The 21,175-nt window shown below is 44.1% G+C and overlaps 2 protein-coding genes and 1 long non-coding RNA gene across 3 annotated transcripts in view; 2 read left to right on the top strand and 1 right to left on the bottom strand.

Annotated features, from left to right (window-relative positions):
• Nucleotides 1–4,080: 4,080 nt before the first annotated feature.
• asip2b (agouti signaling protein, nonagouti homolog (mouse) 2b) lies at nt 4,081–16,853 on the top strand. The gene is made up of 4 exons (XM_008283609.1): nt 4,081–4,189; nt 4,273–4,398; nt 13,480–13,553; nt 16,011–16,853. Exons 2-4 carry the CDS (start codon nt 4,290–4,292, stop codon nt 16,176–16,178), a joined length of 351 nt encoding a protein of 116 aa, XP_008281831.1. The 5' UTR covers nt 4,081–4,189; nt 4,273–4,289; the 3' UTR covers nt 16,179–16,853.
• Nucleotides 9,093–9,661, bottom strand: LOC103358493 (uncharacterized). Its single transcript, XR_520258.1, has 2 exons — nt 9,573–9,661; nt 9,093–9,469 (listed from the first exon to the last, which is right to left on the bottom strand). It is a non-coding gene; the product is annotated as an uncharacterized LOC103358493 (long non-coding RNA).
• Nucleotides 16,854–19,712: 2,859 nt separating the features above from the next.
• LOC103358412 (V-type proton ATPase subunit d 1-like) overlaps nt 19,713–21,175 on the top strand; it is a 5,954-nt gene continuing 4,491 nt past the window's right edge. The window contains exons 1-3 of the mRNA XM_008283416.1: nt 19,713–19,863; nt 20,290–20,461; nt 20,804–20,982. Of these exons, the coding sequence (XP_008281638.1) occupies nt 19,734–19,863; nt 20,290–20,461; nt 20,804–20,982 (481 nt within the window). The 5' untranslated portion in view covers nt 19,713–19,733. The remainder of the gene's footprint in view (nt 19,864–20,289; nt 20,462–20,803; nt 20,983–21,175) is intronic.

Here is a 21,175-nt window from a genome sequence, read left to right as displayed (position 1 = left end):
AATCCTCACTAGGGTCGCGGGCAATAAAATACAATTAATTACATAAAATAAAATAAAAAAATAAATTAAATTAAATTAAATTAAATTAAATTAAATTAAATTAAATTAAATTAAATTCAGGGATTCACATAAAGTTAATTTCCTCCCTGAACGATGTGGTCCCTGGAAGATATACTGGAGTGTGTTTGACCAGGACTTTAAAAATGTTTGTCTGCGTCTCCCACTGTGTTATAGCGCTCTGCTGTGGGTTAATGGGGCGTACTTGTGGTTAGCCGGTCTCTCTCGCTGCTTGCGTTTTCTGCACCCACTGTGAAAGCGGCCACATTTATATTGAAGTCTATATGAAACATATGTTGTGCTGCAATTAGCAAACGCTTCGGCAATTAATGTATTTTGGCCTTAAAGCACCCACAGATGTGTTGTTTCGGTTGTTGTTGTGACAGTAATTATAAGCGCCACATTGGAAAGTGCCAGCCGGTTGTCAGAACGAGGTCGGTTCAGAGATAGCTGGGAGAATAATTGCCTCCAAATATTGAAAAATAATTGAATAAGTTGCCTATAAAACCTCAAACTGCTTCCGAAAACACCTTCGGATGTGAGCTTTTCCTTAAGCAGGACCTGATTTTGTGTGTTTTAAACTTTATTACTGGGAGCTTCAGTAAAAAAAAAAAAAAGAGCAGCTTCTTCAGTTCTGGACAGTCGGTGAAGCTTCTCGGATGAGACGTGAAACATCTTCAGGACCCTAAACGAGAGCTCCAGTTGTTTCCTCTCAGCGTTCCTACGATTATCCTGCAGACTTTACACACACACACCAGCTTTACTGTTCCTCACCGGCGCAGAACTCCCTTTTTTGTTTCCCCACGATTAAAATTTGATTTCGACACAAGGCGTAAACCCTGGAACCTTCAAGTTTTAGTTTTTTTTCTGCTCCGATAAATGCTTTCAAACGACTCGGTGTTGAACCAAATTATCACGTCGCCGCCACCCAGCGAGCCGCGAAGTCGCCCACAGCTGGTTCCACGGAGGTCTTAACAAAGATGCTTCAAATAAACGGAGCTGCACTGCATTCAAACTCCTCGTGGTGCATGATTTAAAATACATACCGATGTGTATGTATGACTCTGTTTTATTGCCAACATTGGAAGGAAAAATACAACAAAAGCATGATTTAGAGGGTGATACAGTACGTTGGGTTGTTCTTCCTGCGATTGATCTCATCCGAGGAGCTGTCAGACAAGCATTTGAAGTATTCAGAGTCCAAACTAACCATGTTGGTGCTCTACTACAGGCTGCATACTGTGGACACTCAAGGTTACAGCAGTCAACTCAAGAGTCTTGGTTTTATTAATATCGTGTCCCGTCCGTCAGTCAAAGCTGACATCCAAGTTCTGGGTGGTATTAATAATGTTCATAAAGGATCCATTCACCAGTAGGTCATGACGCTGGATGCACGGCACCAGAACCCAGTTAGATGTCATTCAGCCATCGTTCTTTACAGCCCAGCTTCTCCTACTGCGACACGACAGACACCCACCAGGGAGCTTGCTCCAGCCTCTTATCTCCAGTCGAGACAGTTCACATTTTTATAGCTCGCTTCATCTCAAGAACTTTTTGTACTCTCCGTTCGCCCTCGATTCGTGCACCTCGAGGCCAAAACAAGGCTAAGGACGGTGATGCAAGCTGCAGGTTACTATGGCAACAGCAGCCAGATAAATCGGTTTCAAACCACGGGGCCGGTCGAGACAACAAAAATCTCGACATGCATCAGCTGTCCTTCGCCTCACATGTGGTTCTGATTTATTCCAACTGCTGATTTTATTGTACAGGTAGTGCTTTATGCTGATGATTTATTAGAGGAAAACTCACACATCAAAGTTCTGCTTTCAGGTCTGCTTTGAAGACTTCACCAGGCGATTGTGGTCTGCTCCTCGTCTCTGGTCAGGGTGACTGTCAGGCAACACGTGGAAACCCGAGCTGCCTCGTGGATAAATGCATGGAACAACAAGATGATGTCTCTGCTTCCTGCTGCACGGATTCAGATTTCCCTTTTTAAACTACGAGGCACGACTCCGTTACAGAAATGCAAAGCTCAATAAGTCTGTTTTGATTCTGGCAAAATGTACAGTTTAGAGATACACATTTTGAGCCAGTGATGAGGGAGCGTTCCAGCATGTTTGGTTCAAGTCATGACCTGCAGCAGATTAGGAAGTGACTGGAGAAATACTGTGACAGCTGCTGTCAGTTTATACCTGATCTGAAGGTTTGCAGTTCAGACAACAGGACTCTCCGCAGGGGTGGACAAGCTGCATGTTCTTAATGGTTATAATACATTTGGACTTTTTACTAAAACTACCTAAAACTAAGGGACAGTTAAAATTCATCATTTACACCTCAAGTGCAATATCCCAGTCTACCTCGCTGCTGTACAAATAGTGCTTAACATAAGGCTTATCTACTCTGTTTATATTGTTTTACTACACTTGTATTGCTGTATCTTTACTTATATTTTGCTCTTGTTTTACTGTACTTATTATTTATTCGACTTTTTCTTAACAAAACGGGATCTGAGTACTAATTTCGTACCACAAATGTGAGCTGGCACGACAAATAAAGTTCCTTGAATCCCAACACAACTGTCTTTGTGACTTGTTTAGGTCGTTTCTAACCAGAGGAAACCTATTAATGAAACTAAAACTCACCATAAACCCCGACGTGTTTTATATGAACGCACAAAGTGGATGTCACTGTTTACGTGAAAGTCACATAAAGTTCATCCAGTAGTTTGAACTTTTATCTGTAATATGTGAACGACTGGACTTTGGAGAAAAGATGGCGCCTCTGATTTTCAGCTCTGCATCCTGACTCATGTTAGATTTTTGGTATCATTCACCACAGAAGTCTAAAGAAGGAAAGGCGCGCACATCCCCGAGGCCCACTGGGTTGGGTGCTGGATCACAAAACGTCAAAAATGAGAAAAGAAGAGAAGAACGATCCGCACACCAAAAACAGGCTCCTTTATACAATTTATTGGTGTGACGTTTCGAACAAAATTCTGATGAAGAGCATTTTGCTCGAAACGTCACGCCAATAAATTGTATAAGGGAGCCTGTTTTTGGTGTGCGGATCGTTCTTCTCTTCTTTTCTCATTCACCACAGAAACACAACTGGCAGGATTAAAAACAAAAAAAATGTCATGTGTTTAAATCAGCTACAAACAGCACAGTTTTATAGCTGTTTTACCATTATTTGAAAGGAAAAATAGGTATATCAAGGATTGGAGGAGGGGAAAAGCCTTTTTAGCTGTTATTGTACAGATTTTCCCTGTTTGTTAAATTACATATAATATCTATATAATATTAGAGTGAATTTATTAAAAACAAAAAAATATTGACATGTAACACTAGGAACAAATAAAACATCCAAACTGTACATGATGTTCACAAAAAATCTGCATTTTTTTTTAAAAAAACAGTAATTTATTCATACACAAAAAATCGTAAAATGACAGTTTTACTGTATTTAAATCAGCCAGAAAGCACAATTGTTTCACCATTAATTCCCATTATTTGTACCATTTTTTCCCCCAGTTATTAATCATAACATTATTATACCATTTTTAAATATATTTTTTGTGTCTACCAGACTTTCACAGTTTTCTTTTACAGACTTTCTTTCTTTCTTTCTTTCTTTCTTTGCTTTTTTCTTACAGTTTTTGCACTTTGGGGATCAGAGTCACCACTCATCAGGTATTAAGCCCCTCTTTGGTAGAATCGCTAACCCTTCTGTGAACTTTACATTAAAATATGTCATTCTAAGCATTATTAGATCATTTCTTAATAAACGCTGCGCTGCTGGAGACTCTTCCCGCCCTGATATATTTCAACAGACAGAAATGAATCCTTGGAAATCGATAACTTGCCTAATTAGTGAGCATGTAACGAGGGTTCGGGTTCGGGCTGGTGAGGGAGCTGTGAGCCTCGGGGGCAGACCACAGTGTCCTCTCATGGCTTTTCCAGCCTGTTATCTGTGATCCGGCTCCAGCAGCAGCATCTCCTGCGGCGCGCGGTCCGTCATGTCGGGGGGCGGCGCGTCCAGCTCCGCGCGCCTCATCAGTCCTCAGCGGAGCCTCCTCACAGCCACAAAACAACGCTGACCGAGCTCCAGGGAGGATTTACTGACCAGCTAGGACGTGAGTCGTGGATGTTTCATATTTTTTCCTGCTTCTACTCATACTTTGGTTTCTGATTGATGTTTTTATTCTTCCACCTCCAGATCTGACCATCACCATCATGTGGAAGATCAGCGCCAAACACTTGCTGTGCCTCTTGCTGCTCGCCTTCCCGCTGAGCTGGGCAGAGGACACGAAGAAAGATGCGAGGAAGACGGAGAACACCTCAGGTGAGGTTCTATCATGTTTATGGGGGGACCATTTATTTTTATTAGTTTTTTTCCCCCCTGTGCTTTGAGCTTAAAGGATGTTTCCGAAATAATCCATGTGGACATCACAAGATCAGATGATTTTGTTTGCTCAATATTTGATCCACAAATAGATTAACAGGAGAGGGGGGAGGACAGACAGACAGACAGAGGTTTGTTGTATTTGCACAATTAGTCAGATTTATTCCGCCAAACCCAAGTTTATACACAACAACTCATCATAATCACAACACATGAACTTTGTGTCCCTTCATTTGATTGCATTCTGTATTATATGACTAGATCTGATCAAATATACAGGCAAAAAAAGTCTGGTTGTTGTTATGATTAGCTTCTAAATTCAAAAAGTTTGATGTGCTTGTTTGAGATTTGTTCAAAAGCTCCTGCTGTGGTTGTCCTTGAACAACACATCCACTGGGTTTGGCCCACTCAGGCTTTACATGTCATCCTCGGATCAACTGTGAAATGTGTTTCTGCACAGAACCGGGACTGGATTTTGTCTTCCAGCACTTATTTTAGACACACATCAGTGTCTGGCCTCGACAAAAAAAAATAAAAAATGACGTAAGGAAATAAATCAGCGTCCGTAGAGGACTGCTGCTTTGAGTTTAGGTGCCTGAGAGGAGAACTGAGGAGCTCGTAGTACCGCAGCTGTACGGCTTATTTAACGCTCAGGTAGCAATTAACGGGCTGTTAGTTCACGAGTCTGGGATGCTCACTTTTTTTAGTTTAGACCGACTGATGAGGAGTTAGTTATTCTGTCTGTGAAGCTGCCAGGTGAGGGGTGGCTCAAGGTGTTAACGCTGCCGTCTCAAGTCTATAAACGGTGCTACTGGAAGCCCACACTCGTAGATCGATACCTACAGAGTCCCGCCACCCACCGGAATATAAGGATTAACAGAACTTTACAGCAACGTGACCCAAACGTTTCCACCTGTAGGGAGTCTTGGGCTGTTCGTAGACGTTATCCGTGTTAATGAGGGAGAAAACCTCCTGGATGAAGGTGAAGCGTCCAGTCACCTTCGTCGTTAGTCCCAGCCATTCGGTTTTAACGAAACGAAAAAATGTGAATCTGATTTTAACAAATTAACCGTGTGATTTCTGCTTGTCGGTGTTTTGTGTTTGAGCTGGGAAGTCAGAAGTTTAAAATGCCAACTAGAACAGTAACAGAGCCTCAACGCTAGCGACAGGTGTAATGATGTTCAACAGTTTATTAGCAATTTGTGCTTCGTTAAATCAGGAGTTATGTCCATCTGTCGACATGTTGCAAATCGCTAAACAGGTGTGGTTCTTTTGGACCTGCTGTTCTGGAACAGGGTGAAACATCTCTCCCAGCGCTCACTTCTAGCTTCTGGGATAAAAATGGAGCACAGCATGAGTCATGTGAGATGGATTTTCAGTAGATGGGGGGAAGAAAACAAACTCCTTGATCTCACACTTGAGGCCAGAGTGTTTGCAAGCATTTGACATGGGTCCAGCCGACGTGAAGAAGCTTTACTGTTCATCTCAAGTTCTCACATTAATTACATATTGAATGAATGTTTTAGTCCACTGAGCCTCGGGGGGGAATGCTCGGCTGTTTAGCTGCCAATTTCTCCTCTGTTTACATCACTAGAAAAAATGGAACAGTGCACAAAATATGGACAGAAAATCAACCATGTATTATGTTTTGATTTAGAAAATGTAGGAAGGACCTGATAGACGATGAAGTCAGAGAAGGATGATGATGATTTCACAGAAAAATTTGTATTTCAAGCAAACAAGGAGGGGCTGCAAGGTGGTGATCGGTGGTTAGCACCGTCGCCTCGCAGCTAGAAGGTCGTAGGTTCACGTCTCGGTGAGGACACCCGGGATCTTTCTGCGTGGAGTCTCCATGTTCTTCCCGTGCAGCGTGGGTTCTCTCCGGGTTCTCTGGTTTCCTCCCACAGTCCAGAAACATGTTGAGGTTAATTGGTGATTGTAAATTGTCCGTAGGTGTGAATGTGAGTGTGCCTGGTTGTCTGTCTCTAAGTGTAGCCCTGTGATAGACTGGTTACCTGTCCAGGTGAACCTGTCTTCACCCTGAGTCAGCTGGGATAGACTCCGCCCCCCACGATCCTAGTGAGGATTAAGGTGTAGAGATGTGGGAGTGTGTTGTGTTCAGGGCCGCTAAGACTGATTTCTTGCACCATTACTTGAGGTTGTTTTTCCTGGCACTGTTTCAGGCTAATCTGTGGCTGCTTCCTAACTTAGCTGCTAGCCTTTAGCACATCCTTCTCCACCGTAAAAGCAACCGATTTCCTAATTAGCAGCAATGGCTGGGCTTCTTGTTCAGTTTTTCGCAGGCGTGTATTAATTTATGTGACGGTGCTCCTTATAGCGTTAGCTGCACGCTAAGAGGCACGGCAAAGCTCAAAGGGATTTGAGCGTAACAGAAAAACTGAATGTGCTTGCGTAAGATTGCAGCATTGAGCTTCAGAAGTTATCTTCTCCACAAACAGTTTTGCTGATTCATCAGAATATCTTCCACCGATAACGGGTCGATCCTTGTTCTGCTGAGGTGCACTGCATGGCAGAACAAAGCAGCTAACGTCCAGAATGGCACGAAGAAATAAGTCTCAGGGGCTTTGAAAGATGGTTCATTGTTAAGGGATGGATGGTAGTTGGTGAACCCCTTGAAGATTAATGTGCAAAAACAACAGAGGTGTGGGAACCAGTGATATGGTGAGATGAGTTCACCATATACAACCTGTTACGCCTCCAGTGGTGGCTTTGTTATGCCGCTGGAGGCATTTTGCCGGCATGTGTGATGACTGTGGTGAAAGTGGTCAGAAACAAAACAAAGCAAATTCCTCTTCCTCTTCTTACATCTCCACCCAGTTGAACACTTCTGGGGGATTTCAGACCAACACTCTCCACTGCTATCTTCTAAAACCACCAAATGAAAAAATATGTTTTGAAAGAATTATGTTTTTGCCCTTCAATACGATTCGAGAGCCTTGGGCAATCGATGCCACAGTGCACTGAGGCTGCGCTGATGACAGCCTTGCAGATGACTGCGGCCCAAGGCCAAGAGGGCGAGTCCGTGCTCAAGTCTGTTTGGCTGCAAGTTTATTTACTGACTTCAAATCCTTCCATCACAATTTGGATGTATCTCCATATAGGTATGTGTTGGAATATATGCATCCCACCTCTTTGCTCTTAGTATGAAAACTCAGCTAACCAGATGTGCTGTGGACGGCCAGCGTGAAAACAGAATGATAAAATAAAGAGCAGCAGTGTCTGCATTTCTGTCTAGTCAACAACACTGCAGCATGCTGAACCTTCAAGTAACTTTAGTACGTTTACTTTAAAAAACAAACGTTGTGTGTTTCTATGTCACCCCTTGTTAGAAGTTTTCAGGATTTCCATCCCCATGCAGAGCAGGTTCGCTTGTCAAACTCTTCCTGCAGATTTAAAGTCAGAAACACGTTAAGGAGAATAAACACCTGCTCTATGAAATGAGACAATCAGCCCCGACTAAGTTCAGTTTTTTGTTTTATTCTTTTTTTTCTAGGCAGATTATTTTTCCTCTCCTCTATTTTGTTTTCAGTTAAACCGTCACAGTCTAATTTGAAACAACATTTTTTCGAAACAACCGATTTCACCCTTTGTAATCATACTGAGCGTGGCTCGGACGGTTATTCAACAATGGATCTGGATGGTTGTTAGAAACACTATGTGGGTCACTGCGAGGCGGCTAATGGCTCGGAGCACGTTGGAAACTGGTTGTGTTAGTATAACAGATAGCGGTGGGCGGTTTTGGATGTCCTTCCTGTCTATAGCTCCACATTTCTGGTGGCGAGTGGTGGTCCAACACCTTCCTGAGACACATGATGTTTTGTCTAACTTTTGGAGTTGATCCGAAATGCAGATAAGAGTCTCGGCAGGCAGAGACAAATACAATATGACGGAGATGTATGGAGGTATTTTCTACCCTTTAACATGTCAGGTTTAAACATCTGGTCAGAGATAAGTTAAGGTGCAACAACTGTCAGTCAGGAGGGAAGAGAAAAGAGATGAGAGCCAAGAAAGAGGAGCTTTGACTTGGTGCCTTTCTGAACTCGGATCACGTCCATGATCGAGGTGATCAAAAGAACTTCGAGGCCATATGGAGTCAGATCACTTTGATTTCCAGTAGAAGACAGAAAATCTTATCCACTACTTATGTCTGTAAAAGTCATGGTACCACCAGGCATCGGATACCGGTCCAGCACCACATGTTTATGGAAACACACCAACCTGCTTCAAAGCAAATAACAGTCCATTCCATCCATCCATACAGATGTCGATCAGACGTGGTGAAGTCTGCTGGAGGAACAAAGAAAACGCCCCATAGACTGTGCTCCACATCCTCTTTTAACTGTGATTTGGCAAAGTCAGACGTACACAATGGAGCTATTGACTATTGAGGCCCGTTCCAAATGTGTTAGCAGAAGAAGAAAAAGAGAAATGAGTCCAAAGTTAAAACCATTTCAGAAGAGAAATATTTACACATTTTCTCCAGAGCTGTCAAGTGCATGTCACGGGCTTCTTTAGGCGATGATGTTTGCACGTTTCCAATGGAAACTGTGACGGGTCGTGCTCGGTAACTGTGAGGGCGGATCCACACGAAGGGAAAGACAAAAAGGGAAAGGTTTAGTGAAAAGGTTTTATTTAACTGGAGGGGGGAAAACCGGTGGTGGGATCTGGTGCAGGGATGTCAGTCGTGGAGAGGGAGAAGTGGAGTCTTCGGTGCCGTGATCCAAGGAAGGGAGGTCCCGAGGGTGGTGCACGAAAAGCCGGTGCCTGTGAGTGCCTTGGTCCGTGGGGGTTTTCCTGGTGCAGAGAGGGAGCCGTGACGAGGGAAACCAGGGTGGTGCGCAGGGGTCCGGTGCTCAGGGTTCAGTGCTCGTGGGGGTGGGTGCTCTCGTGAAGGGTCTCGAGGTGAAGGTGTCCGTGGTCGTGAATTCCCGTGGGTGCCAAACGCTGGAGTGCCTGGAGGTGTGCCAAGTGCTGAAGCCGAGGAGGAGAACTGGAAACAGGCAGAGAAACACATCCAATAAACTCGAGACTAGAGAACATAAAAAGTGCTTGGAATGCTCAGCGAGTTGTATCAGCTAGCAGCCTGACTGTACCACGAGGCAGGTATCACAATCCTCTGGCGTCGGTCTTCTGTGAGACGCCAGTATTTAAGCAGGGCACGGCTGATGAGCCGCAGCTACCAGCGTGAGAGTCCTTCCCCGATCGGCTCCGCCCAGCCTACACAAAAATAACACGCCCACCAAAACACAAAAGCAGGAAAAACCCAAAAACACAGTGAACACAGTCTATGACCCTTACAGGAAACAGCTTGATTATGTCACGCGAACCAAACTTCAACAGGTCATGAGTCTGATACACCAGAGTGACGCCCACCTCACATCTATTAGAAATAAAACGCACACATAAGAATAAAGCTGTTGCACACATTTAGGCACAATAATAGCAGCATTACTTATAATTATAAATGATCTCCAGCATGGAGACAGGATGGATCAGGACCGAACAGCTGCTTCATCACAGCTGCTAGATGGTATCATTCTACTGTTGGTAGAACGATTATCATCAAACGTGGACAGGATTTCAATGTTTAGGAAATCATAAACAAACTCAGCTATGAGTTATTTGGACAGTTTGATAAGCTGCTGTTATTTACATGCAATCTTATGTTCAATTGTGCATTAGTACGTATTCTGCATCATTTGATTTTCTGCCTCATCTCTCCAAAAATGACAGTCCTTAACAACTGAATTGCATTCTACATTTGAGGTTGTATTTACACTTATTGCTCTGCTGTTGCTTCTCCTCGTCCAGTCAGTCCTGTACTAAATAAGACCCTGGTAACCTAGAAAATGGAGAAAAAGCTTCAAGCATGTTGTTAAAGAATCTTATTATTTTACCATTAACCATGACAGTTTCCTGAAAGTAACCCAACCATGGTTCCAACATGTAGTTACCATGTCAACCAAAGCCTGATACCAACCAAACAAATGGAAATGACACCAATGTTTAAGACTAATGGTCCTGACTTATGCTTCCACGTTACCTCCTAAAGACAAATCCATGCTGTCCGTGTCCATGTGACGTACGTTTTGGCATCCACGCATGACTGCAAAGGTCATCATCATACATCTTTCAAAGAGTTGTAGTTGGAATTGTCACTGCTGGGCTTCGGAGGCGCTCGGATTCGTGAACGCATTCCCAAACGGAGCCAGAAACAGCCACGGGACCCCTGTGTGTTACTGTGTTCAACATTGGAGGCACGGCCATCTGTGTGGCAGACCAACACATATGTAAGAATGGAACTGTCTGCTTTCAAAGTCCACATCCCTCATGTGGAAGCAATGAGCTAGCCTTTACGTGGGCGTTGTGACTCCTTTAAACTGGAAGTCTTTCGTACTCTGTCACAGTCTTAACTCTCAAGGAGAAAACGTGTTTCCTTCCAAAACATAATTGTTAAATGTTATTGAAACCTCGTGGAGCATTAGCAGAAAAGTCTGAATGACAGGATGACATCACTTCAGGAGATCGACGAAGCTGTTAGCAGCTCTGCAGAGGCACCTCTTATTTCACTATTACTGATGAAGACAGACAAAGCTACGATCGCGTTGCAATAAACTCGACATTTAAAGCTTTTCACGCGCTGTAAAAACAAGGTTGCGTCTTCCAAAAAAAGTATTTAATGAGGTCTGTAAAGTCAGCCAGTTTTTTTTCTCCAACCACGTGTTACTGAGTGTGATTCTCAGTATTATCCAGCAGGAATAAGAGCAGGGAGCTGTGGATGGTTCTGATTCCCACTCTGTGACAAATGATGCAGGAGGAGTATGGAGGAGGGGTGGCAACGAAAACAGGGAACAAATTCTAGAAAAGTACGAATTAATCGGGTGATGAAAATGCTTTTCAGCAAAGTTTCATAAGGATGGACTGAAGCGAATCACTCGCAAACATCGTGTGTCGCTTGAAGCCAGGAACCCAGACATCGTTCAGCTGTTTGTACTTACAAACCCACCTAATGACAGATTTCCGTTCTCTCTGAGGGGCCTCCACATGGAAGGAGACCACTTTTTCAGGTCAGTGGTGCTGCGTTTTATTAGATTGCTTACAGTGGCCGACGGGGATAAATGCATTCACACAAACGAGCTGCCAAAGGAAAACGGTGCGTATCCAGTCACATGACGGAAGTGCCACAGGCCTCTGGGGTCTTCAGCTTTTCAGCCGCTGTGATTATATGGGTGCTGAAGGGGAGTTTTAACACCGTCTCCCTGTGTTCTCTCTCTTATTTATGTTTGTTATATGGAATACAGACCTTTTCATACAGCTTTCCCCACCGTCAGTGGCTTTCCACTGTTCCTTACTGTCGGTACATGATTTTGCAATTTGACGCGCACGCCAGGCTTGTCTCACACGAAACGATGTCCACTTTGTGTTGTTTTGCTTCTTTTTTGTTTTCACAAATAAGCAACATATAGCAATTAGGTAGCCTGTTAAACGTACTGCCCCCATTTGCAGTTACCTATACATCGTCAAAAACCTTTCACCGGGAGTATACTTCCACCGGGAACAAGCATGTAGTGCAACGAAAAGGAATGAATGAGCAAACACATAAACAAATGGCTGTTACGCCCTCAACTAGCGTGTCTGTGAAGATTCTCAGCCATCCAGGTCACGGTTATTAATCATAGCCGCTGGACTCGCTTGAGTTCATGAAGACGTTCCACCTTCATCCAAGAGGCTCCATCAGCTCTGACTGACTAGTTGGGAGTTCCAGATACTGACATCCTGAAGGAGCCGTTAACACCCGAGTTTCGGTTTCAATTTGGGGTTGTTACTCACCGAAACTCAGGCGTTAATGACTCCTTAACTCCTTAAGTTGCTACGATTAATCCACGAGAACACCCTCAACTAACGTCACTCGTCTCGCTCACCGTTGTCTGCCTCTCAGGTGAAGAGTTCACTACTGCCCCTAGAGGCCTGTGGCACTTCCGCTGTGTGACTGGATATGCAGCGTTTTCTATTTGCGGCGCGTTTATGTTTTTGCAACGCGTTCATGTACACGCAGCTCGTTTGTGTACATGTCATCCACCATATTACAGAGCAAATGTAGAGCTACTGGAGCTATGGATGTCATAATTTCTGGAAGCACACCAACTTGCCAAGTTGTTTATCCTCGAGTCAGTTGACGAGGCACAGGCTCTTCACGCCTCCTCTTTGGGGGTGATGAACCCATGTGGTTAAAACTGCATTCTGGATGTTGTTTATTAGCAGCCGAGCCTCATGACTCTGCAATATACGTTGGCAATAAAATGCCAGTTTCTGATAGAGCGAGGAGCCGACAGCTGGCGGAATGACAAACGGTCACATCTGCCGGATGGACTAATGAATAGGTGTCGTGTACCGTATACAAAGTGGGGAGGGTTTTTAAACGGATGTTGGGGGGCAGGGGGTCCACAACAAAGTGCTTCTTTTATTTTGAAATCGGTCTTGCGTCCAGCTGTAATGTGTTAGTCAGGCATGTGTGCTTTATGGTTGTTTTTGTTTTTCCTTTTTTGTTTGTTGTCCTGCTTGGACTGATATCTGTTTTCTGTCCACAACTACAGTGTTACGTTGTTTTAATTTAAGGCGCTGCACAGTTTATCTCATCCGTTTTATGTGAAGAGGCCAAATTCTTGGTTGGAGGGGAGAGCGGGAGCTGCTCTGACGTCTATGTAATTACACATCCTTTTATACTTTTGCACCAATCAGCTGGACGTCTGCTGTGTTACAACATCAGCAAAAAAACCACTAAGCGCTCTGGAGGTCTTCTCGTGAAGTGTCGACCGGACACAGCACAGCGAGGAAACTAAACGTTGAGCTGTGTTCTTGTTTGTTCATCAACAGCAGAATAGCACGTTGTAGAGCTCAAGAGATTGTGGGAAGGGGTTTCCTCTTCTCCTGCTGACAGACAGTACGAAGCTAATCAAAATAAGAACATTTTTAATCAATGACATCTTCTGTTAATTACAGTTTTGGGCCAAGCCAAGACCAGACGGCTGTTTGCGAGGCAAAAGATTGCTCCACCGCAACAAAATCAAAATCTTGTGAGTATTCGTCGTTCTGCTTTGTCATATGATGTGTGTCTGTATGTTTACTCACTTTTCTGTGAGTGCTTGATTGCAAATGTTGAAGGCAGCCGGCAGCGTAAGTTTTGTATTTCAGTTGTTTATGTGAATGCTCCTGCAGTGGACAGTTTCAGTACAAATATTCCTCCCAAAGGAGCTGCAGAGTTAGAAAAACACATGTTTTACACTTGGACAGCAGGAAACATAAAATCAGTCGTGTTGTTACACTGACTTGAGCACATTGTTGTGAAACTGTGCGCATATGTAACACAAGGATCATCTCCAGGGGGAAAAAAAGCTTTTTGAATGTCATTTGGGGGTAAAGTTACCAAACTTTCTAAGGATTTTATTTCATCACATTCGACTGAGGATTTAATAAATGCAGTTTTTATGTCTCGGTGGTGATAGAGACAGAGATTAAAGCTTTCTCCAGATTTATTTAGATAGACGCCTTGTCTTGAAGTAACTGCATGGACGTGAGCTGGCTGCTGAGTGGTGAGACCTGCCTATAAGGACTTTAACTCTACCCAGTTTTCACCACAATTTTCAGCAAATAAAATGTCTTAATAATTGAAATGGGGCTGCAAGGTGGCTCGGTGGTTAGCACCGTTGCCTCGCAGCTAGAAGGTTGCCGGTTGGCGTCCCGTGAGGACACCTGGGATCTTTCTGCGTGGAGTCTCCATGTTCTCCCCGTGCAGCGTGGGTTCTCTCCGGGTTCTCTGGCTTCCTCCCACAGTCCAGAAACATGTTGAGGTTAATTGGTGATTGTAAATTGTCCGTAGGTGTGAATGTGAGTGTGCTTGGTTGTCTGTCTCTAAGTGTAGCCCTGTGATAGACTGGTGACCTGTCCAGGTGAACCTGCCTTCACCCTGAGTCAGCTGGGATAGACTCCAGCCCCCCATGACCCTAGTGAGGATTAAGGTGTAGAGATGATGGATGGATGACAGTGTATAACAGATATTATATTACCACCTTATGAAGTTGGTATAACTCTAAGGTTGGCACACAGCTGATTAGTTACACTTCTAGTAGAAATACAAGGTGTGTCAGAAAAGTTCCAGGACAGGATTCTTCCGGGATCCATCGTCACCGCCATCTTGATGTCGTCCAGCAAACGCTGCAGGATCTCTTTGTAGGAGATCGTCTGGTTGATCGTCTGAAGGGAAAAACTCCTAGTTTGTAGTTTGGGTTTGAAATATATCTTTTGTGACACTGGTCCCGGAGCTTTACACTTTAGCATTTGTTTGAAGCCTAGCTGTTAATTATAAGTCTGATTCTTGCCCCTTTTTAGCTCTGTTTTAGTTCCCATCAAATAACAGATATATCTGTCCCATTAGCGGCTAAATGCTCCACCAGGTTCTCCAGCAGGTTGCTAACTTTGACTGTTGGGCTGGTAGATTACACCAGTTCCAGCTCAGTTTCTTTTAGTTCTTTTTTCGCTGGATCACTGCAAGATCTGCGAGCTCACGGTACAGGAGAGGCTATCCTTCCAGATTTCCACCTGTATGTTTGTGGTCGATCCACAAGTCCGTTTGTTTTTTGTGTTAGCTAGTTATTGACCATCTGTGACGACAGACCAACACACAGGTTGGAAAACAGTTGTGAGCTCCCGTGTGGTGGCTCCAGCCATCTTGGCAGCATCCACATCTTTGAGTAACACAAAGATGAGCAAAGAAGCCGAGCTGAGTCGGGACCTGGACTGTCCTGTGATGGCGCCCACGTGTCACATCTTTGGCCTCAATACAATTTTAATGGCTGAGTTGTATAAAAATTCACCCCCATAAATTTGTCGTGAGGAAAGAAATCAGCCATAGAGACCAACACCGTTTATTATAGCAGGCTGTAAACATGTTTATTTCTGCTGTAACGTTGGACAATTTAAAATTAAGGTTTGTGGGAACTGACTCGCTTGTGGAGGCTGCCTCAAGTGGACGTTTGAGGAACTGCAGTGTTTTTTGCATTTCCGTGTTTGCTGTGTTGCTGCTTGCAGTTAGCCCGTGATAGACAAAAAGTTCATTCAGTCATCTTTGAAGCGTTCTTACAAAGTGCTTCATTTAGTTTCCAAGGAGAACTTCTCAGATGTTTCTGTGGAACAAACTGATTACTGTCTGCTTGCCTTCTGAAACTGGTGCTGACAAGAGCGACTCAAAACATTTACAGAACAAAAAAAACAAAAAACAGAGCTGAGCATGAGCTAAAACATACTAAAAGGCTCTGCAGGAATGAATCACTCATCCCTTTCACATAGCAAACAGAAATTTAAACCACCCTTTACATAATAATAATAATATGAGCTTTAACTTCTGACCGTCTGCACTTACAGTATTTGTGTAATGTGTGTTTTCTCACAACAGGAGCCACGATTTAAACGGTGCATTTGGGATTTTAATGGCTTTTCCATTTCTGTTTCTGTGGACTCTCTCTCTGTTGTTTCAGAAACACAAACCAAACCTCATGGCCCCTGCACGCCGCTGCGGACGCTTGATGGAAAGCTGCTCCTCGCATGTGCCGTGCTGCGACCCCTGCGCCTCCTGCCGCTGTCGGCTCTTCAACACCATCTGCCACTGCTGGAGGATGAACCCTCTGTGCTTAAAGAAGACCTAGACAGGATGCACGAACTCACACACCAACACATGCACATGCATGCACAATTACACCCCAGCACCTGGACACACACAGTAGCAGATAACACATAGAGGTATTCACATAGACTGCCTTCTGGCTTGTTGGTTTTGCTCTCTGGCAGTTCCAGTCAACATTATTAAGAGGAAGCTGGCAACACAGACGGATGTTACAGGTAAAAGCTCTTTGCATATTCTGTGAATTAAAGAATAAAGCCGCCTGGTGGAGAGTTTTTTCATTTCCGTGCAGCAAGAATATATTAAAAAATATATAATAATACAGAAAATAGTCCAACATATATTACGTAGGTGTGACACAGTATGGGGGATTTATGTAGACGTGTCACATACGTGTGTTAGCCGTGTGTTATGCCCTGGGTATTTCCGGCACTCGTGATGCTTTTAAGTATGTTTATCATTTCTACCCTCTCGCCGTGCTAATCATGTGAGGACCTCAGTTATTTGGAGTTACATCAAAACATATATGTCTTTTTTTTTTTTTTAATTCTACATAAAAAAAGTGCATTTATGTAAGCAATGCCTTGACACATATTCGGGTCCCCGTTGTGAAATCACTAGTTATTCGTGTGTGGATTTATGAGCTGAAGTTTGTTTATATTTTTGCTATTAAATAAATGCTGTCTGTCGTAAGCCTGCATTGCTCTCGCACTTTCTTTCAGTTTGAATGTTCTAAAATTCTCAAAAAGAAAAGGGACAAGTCATTTTTTGTGTTGTTGTATGGGAGGAAGTGGCTTTAAATTGTTAAGATAATTGAAGTTACTTTGACATTTCTTTCTGGGAGGATAACCACGGACCGCTTCGTAAACCTTCCTCGGACGATTACATAAAAAAGCAGAGAGACATTCCCCGTGTTGCGTGCGTAGACACATCTTGATGTCAGTTTTGTGCGAATTCCATTAAATCCTACCCAGGAAGTCTCTGTTTGTTTTACATTATTAATTTGCCTGGGACATAAAAGAGGAGCCGGTCAAACGGACACATCTGATGTGGCGTAACAGGAGCCGCTCTGTTATGAATGGTAATCCATTTCACAGAGATCATGCGTTCGGGAGAGAAGCGAGGTGTTTCTGAAAAGGGACCAACAGTTTAGCCTCGCATCCATCACAGAGCAACTCGTTGAGGTTCACAGGACTGAACCCGTGTACTGCGTCTTGTTATGTAACATCAGAAATCAGAAACAGTTGTCCATACGGGGAGGAACTCATGAGCAACGGTTGCTGTTATAAGAAACATAAGTGTGATCAATGGCATCCTCTTCACTTCCCACAGAAACAGTCTGCTGTCTGGTTTTGAGCAGAATTAATCCAATGCAAGAATATTAGACTTATACAGACATTAACTGAACATCAATACTCTAAAAGCTCTCTAGCTTCGTGCATTATGACGCAAACCAAAGCCCGCCAAAGTGAAACCACCTGCCTGACACTGTGCAGATCCACATCATGCTGTCAAGACGCCGCCAGAGCTTCAACTCCACAAGAAAGTCCCCCATGGTACCAGTCACGAGGAGGTCAGCAGCAGATCCTTTAAGTCCTGGAAGTTGTGAGGTGGGCTCCGCCATTGATCTGACTTGTTTTTCCGCCACATTCCACAGATGCTCGATCGGAGGTGGGGAGTTTGAAGGCAGAGCCAACACTTTGGATTCTCCTCACACCGTTCATGAGTAGTGTTTACAGTGTGACACGGAACATTATCCTCCTGGAGTCATGATCATTATGTCATGCAGGGGGGTATGTGGTCGACAGGCAGTATTTAGGTAGCTGGTCTGTGTCAAGGTAACATCAACATGAATGCCAGAACTCAGGAGGTCCCAGCGGGAACATTGGTCAGAGGAGCTCACTGCTTCCACCGCCTCCCCACAGAACATCCTGCTTCCTTTCAGTTTCCAGGTAAACAATGAAGAAAAGAAAACATGGATCACTTCTGAAGCTTGTTCTTTCGGTAATGGGCAGGTGTCAAACTGGTCTGCAGCTGTGTAACCACACATACAATTTACTGTGTTCTGACACCTTTCTGTCAAAGCAGCGTTCAGGTTTTCAGCAGCTCCCTCTGTGTATGATTGGATAGCACAGACCAGTCTTTACTCCCCACACACATCAGGGAGACTTTAGTTGCCACAAATTCATCACTGGTTGTCCTTCCTCGGACCATTTCTGCTAGGTACTAACTACTGCATACCAGGAACATCCCACAGGTGATGATCTGACCAAGTGAATTATCACAACTTGGCTCTTGTCAAACTCGTTCAAATCCTTACGCTAGGGCTGGGCCATATCATACCATGCACGGTGACACCAGTGTAATGCTAGGGGATGGTATGAAATTGAAATATCGCGATAAAATTTGAGTGAAACGCGCAGTGCCGTTGTTTTGGTCCGGTCTAATGCACATGGAGCGAGAAGCATGGCCGTGACCGAGGAGGAGGGCAAATGCATTGCCAACACAGTAGGGCTGGACCCGAATATCGGAGTATTTGGTTGTTGTGGTGGCGTCCAGATAGCAATGTTGAGATCCGAATAAACTATCAGCCAGCAATTTACAACTTATGCACTATTGATTTTGGTACAATACAGCTTGAATGCACATCAAGAACACCTGCTTGCTAAATGGAAAAGAAGTTGTTCTTTTAATAAAACAATAAAGTTGTGCAGTTTTGCAGTATTTTGTTCGGCGTCAATTATATCGTTATCGTAAATGTTCTCATTTCTATCTTGATAAATATTTTTGGCCATATCACCCTGCCCTACCTTATGCTGCACTTTTTTTTTTTTACCTAATCTTGAAGTCAGGCCATTCTGTGCTGCACCTATAGGGGGATAAACGCTCTGCCTTGTTTGTATTTCTTTAAACCAGTCACTCGTCTTGAGCGGCGTTGAGCCCAGAATGCAGCAACAGTGTCCCTCTGAAACAGTGAAGTGTTTGGTGGAACATTTGCATGCAGGGAGGTGAGCGCTGTGATTTAAATGGTTAATTCACATTAAAAACATATTCAAATCCTGTGCAACACTTCAGTGTTCAGTGTGGTAGGTTGCTGAGTAACAGGATTATAATGGAGGGAGAGGAGGTGGAAGATGTGTGAAATATGCGGCCAATGGCAGGCTGAAACCTGCAATCTTTACCTGAGGAGTGAGGCTACCTGCTGCCTAATGTATCCACCCTCTGACAGGTGCTTTGTCGGAGGAAATGACTGTTATTCACATCACCTGCAAGCGGTTTGACAGTTGTGACTGATCTGTTTTCTGAAAAGAGAGATTCTTTCTCTCTCTGTACACAGCAGAGTGGGCTAGAATGAACAATATCTGATCTGTCGCAGCCAGACTGAATGGGAACAGGGGAACAGGAACTGTGACTGTGAACAATTTTAGGGCAGTTATGGAATTTCTTGGTGTCAAAGAGGAAGGGAAAATGACTGCATGAACGTTAGTCAGATGCAGAAGTTACTGTAAAGAAAAAAAGAAAAAAAACATTTAAAACCAGACTAACTGCAGCCGGGCTTGGTGAGAAGTCATTTGGCATCATGGCATCGTGTCAGGAGCTCAGTTTCAACGTGGACCACGGATATCTGGAGGGTCTGGTCCGAGGAATGAAAGCCGGGATTCTGACTCAGGCTGATTATCATAATCTGGCTCAGTGCGACACACTCGAGGGTAAAAGTCACTCAATTCTTAGTTTTTCTAAAGCTTTCCTTCTGTATTATAGCCGCAGCTACTCTTGTGCATGTTTGCGTGGGTGTTGCTACAACTAGTCCTGACAGCAATGACCTTCTCTGAACAGTTTGTACACCTGGAGTTCATTTATCACGAAGATAATTTGAATGTTCCCTCCACGTATAAGGGCATCAGTAATTTAGAAAGAAGTCTTAGAGACAAATCACCAGAAAAACAAACTCCAGAATCTCAGTATTTGGCACATGTTTGTGTGTTTAGTTAGTCAACATCAGCTGTAATGAGTTTAACTCGAGGGTCAGAAATAGCTCTGAGTGAATCATTTACTGTTTATGATTCATTTCTTCCCGATTCTTTGTGGAGCTGCTGATTTTAGAGCAGAGCACACAACAAATGTCTCCTCCTCAGACATGAAGCTGCACCTCCAGAGCACAGATTACGGCAAACTGCTGTCCTCGTCCGAAGAAGACCTGACGGTGTCTCTGGTGGACAGCAAGCTGAGGGAGAACCTGGTGACCGAGTTCAGCTGTCTGCGCTCCAACGCCCTGCCGCCGCTCTCCACATTCCTCGACTATGTAACGTACGATACACATGCTTTGATATATAAAGGCAGAGAGCTGAGAAGACGTGCACATTTGATCTCAGTAGTTCTCTTTCAACTTCAAGCATTCTCCAAAAGAAAACTGTGTGACGGGTGCTTCTGCCAAGATTGATTCTGTCAAGATGCTGCTGAGGAGAACAGGCGAAGAAAACAAGACCTCTGTTAGAATGTAGTGCAAACTCATTTCATTCAGTCCAGCTGTGCAGTTTGAGAAACTCAAAGTGTATTTGTGAAGACTTACGTCCTTATTTTTTTAATAGAAATGCCATTCAGACTAAAAAAAGGGGACATCCATTCACTGTGTGCTCTGTGTTGCCATAGTTACGGCTACATGATCGACAATGTGGTGATGCTGATCACCGGAGCCCTGAAGCAGAGAGACGTGGAGGAGGTGCTCCCACGGTGTCACCCGCTGGGAGCATTTGACCAAATGGCCGCCGTGGGCATCGCTCGCACCCCGACCGAACTCTACTCAGCCATCCTGGTGGACACGCCGCTAGGTAATCCATCCATCCATCATCTCTACACCTTAATCCTCACTAGGGTCATGGGGGGCTGGAGTCTATCCCAACTGACTCAGGGTGAAGGCAGGTTCACCTGGACAGGTAACCAGTCTATCACAGGGCTACACTTAGAGACAGACAACCAAGCACACTCACATTCCCACCTACAGACAATTTAGAATCACCAAGT

Source organism: Stegastes partitus, unplaced genomic scaffold, assembly GCF_000690725.1.
Source record: "Stegastes partitus isolate 25-593 unplaced genomic scaffold, Stegastes_partitus-1.0.2 Scaffold0, whole genome shotgun sequence".
Classification (NCBI taxonomy): Eukaryota; Metazoa; Chordata; class Actinopteri; family Pomacentridae; genus Stegastes; species Stegastes partitus.
The sequence above is the reverse complement of the archived record's forward strand: the minus strand, read 5'-3'. Positions and strand labels throughout refer to the sequence as shown.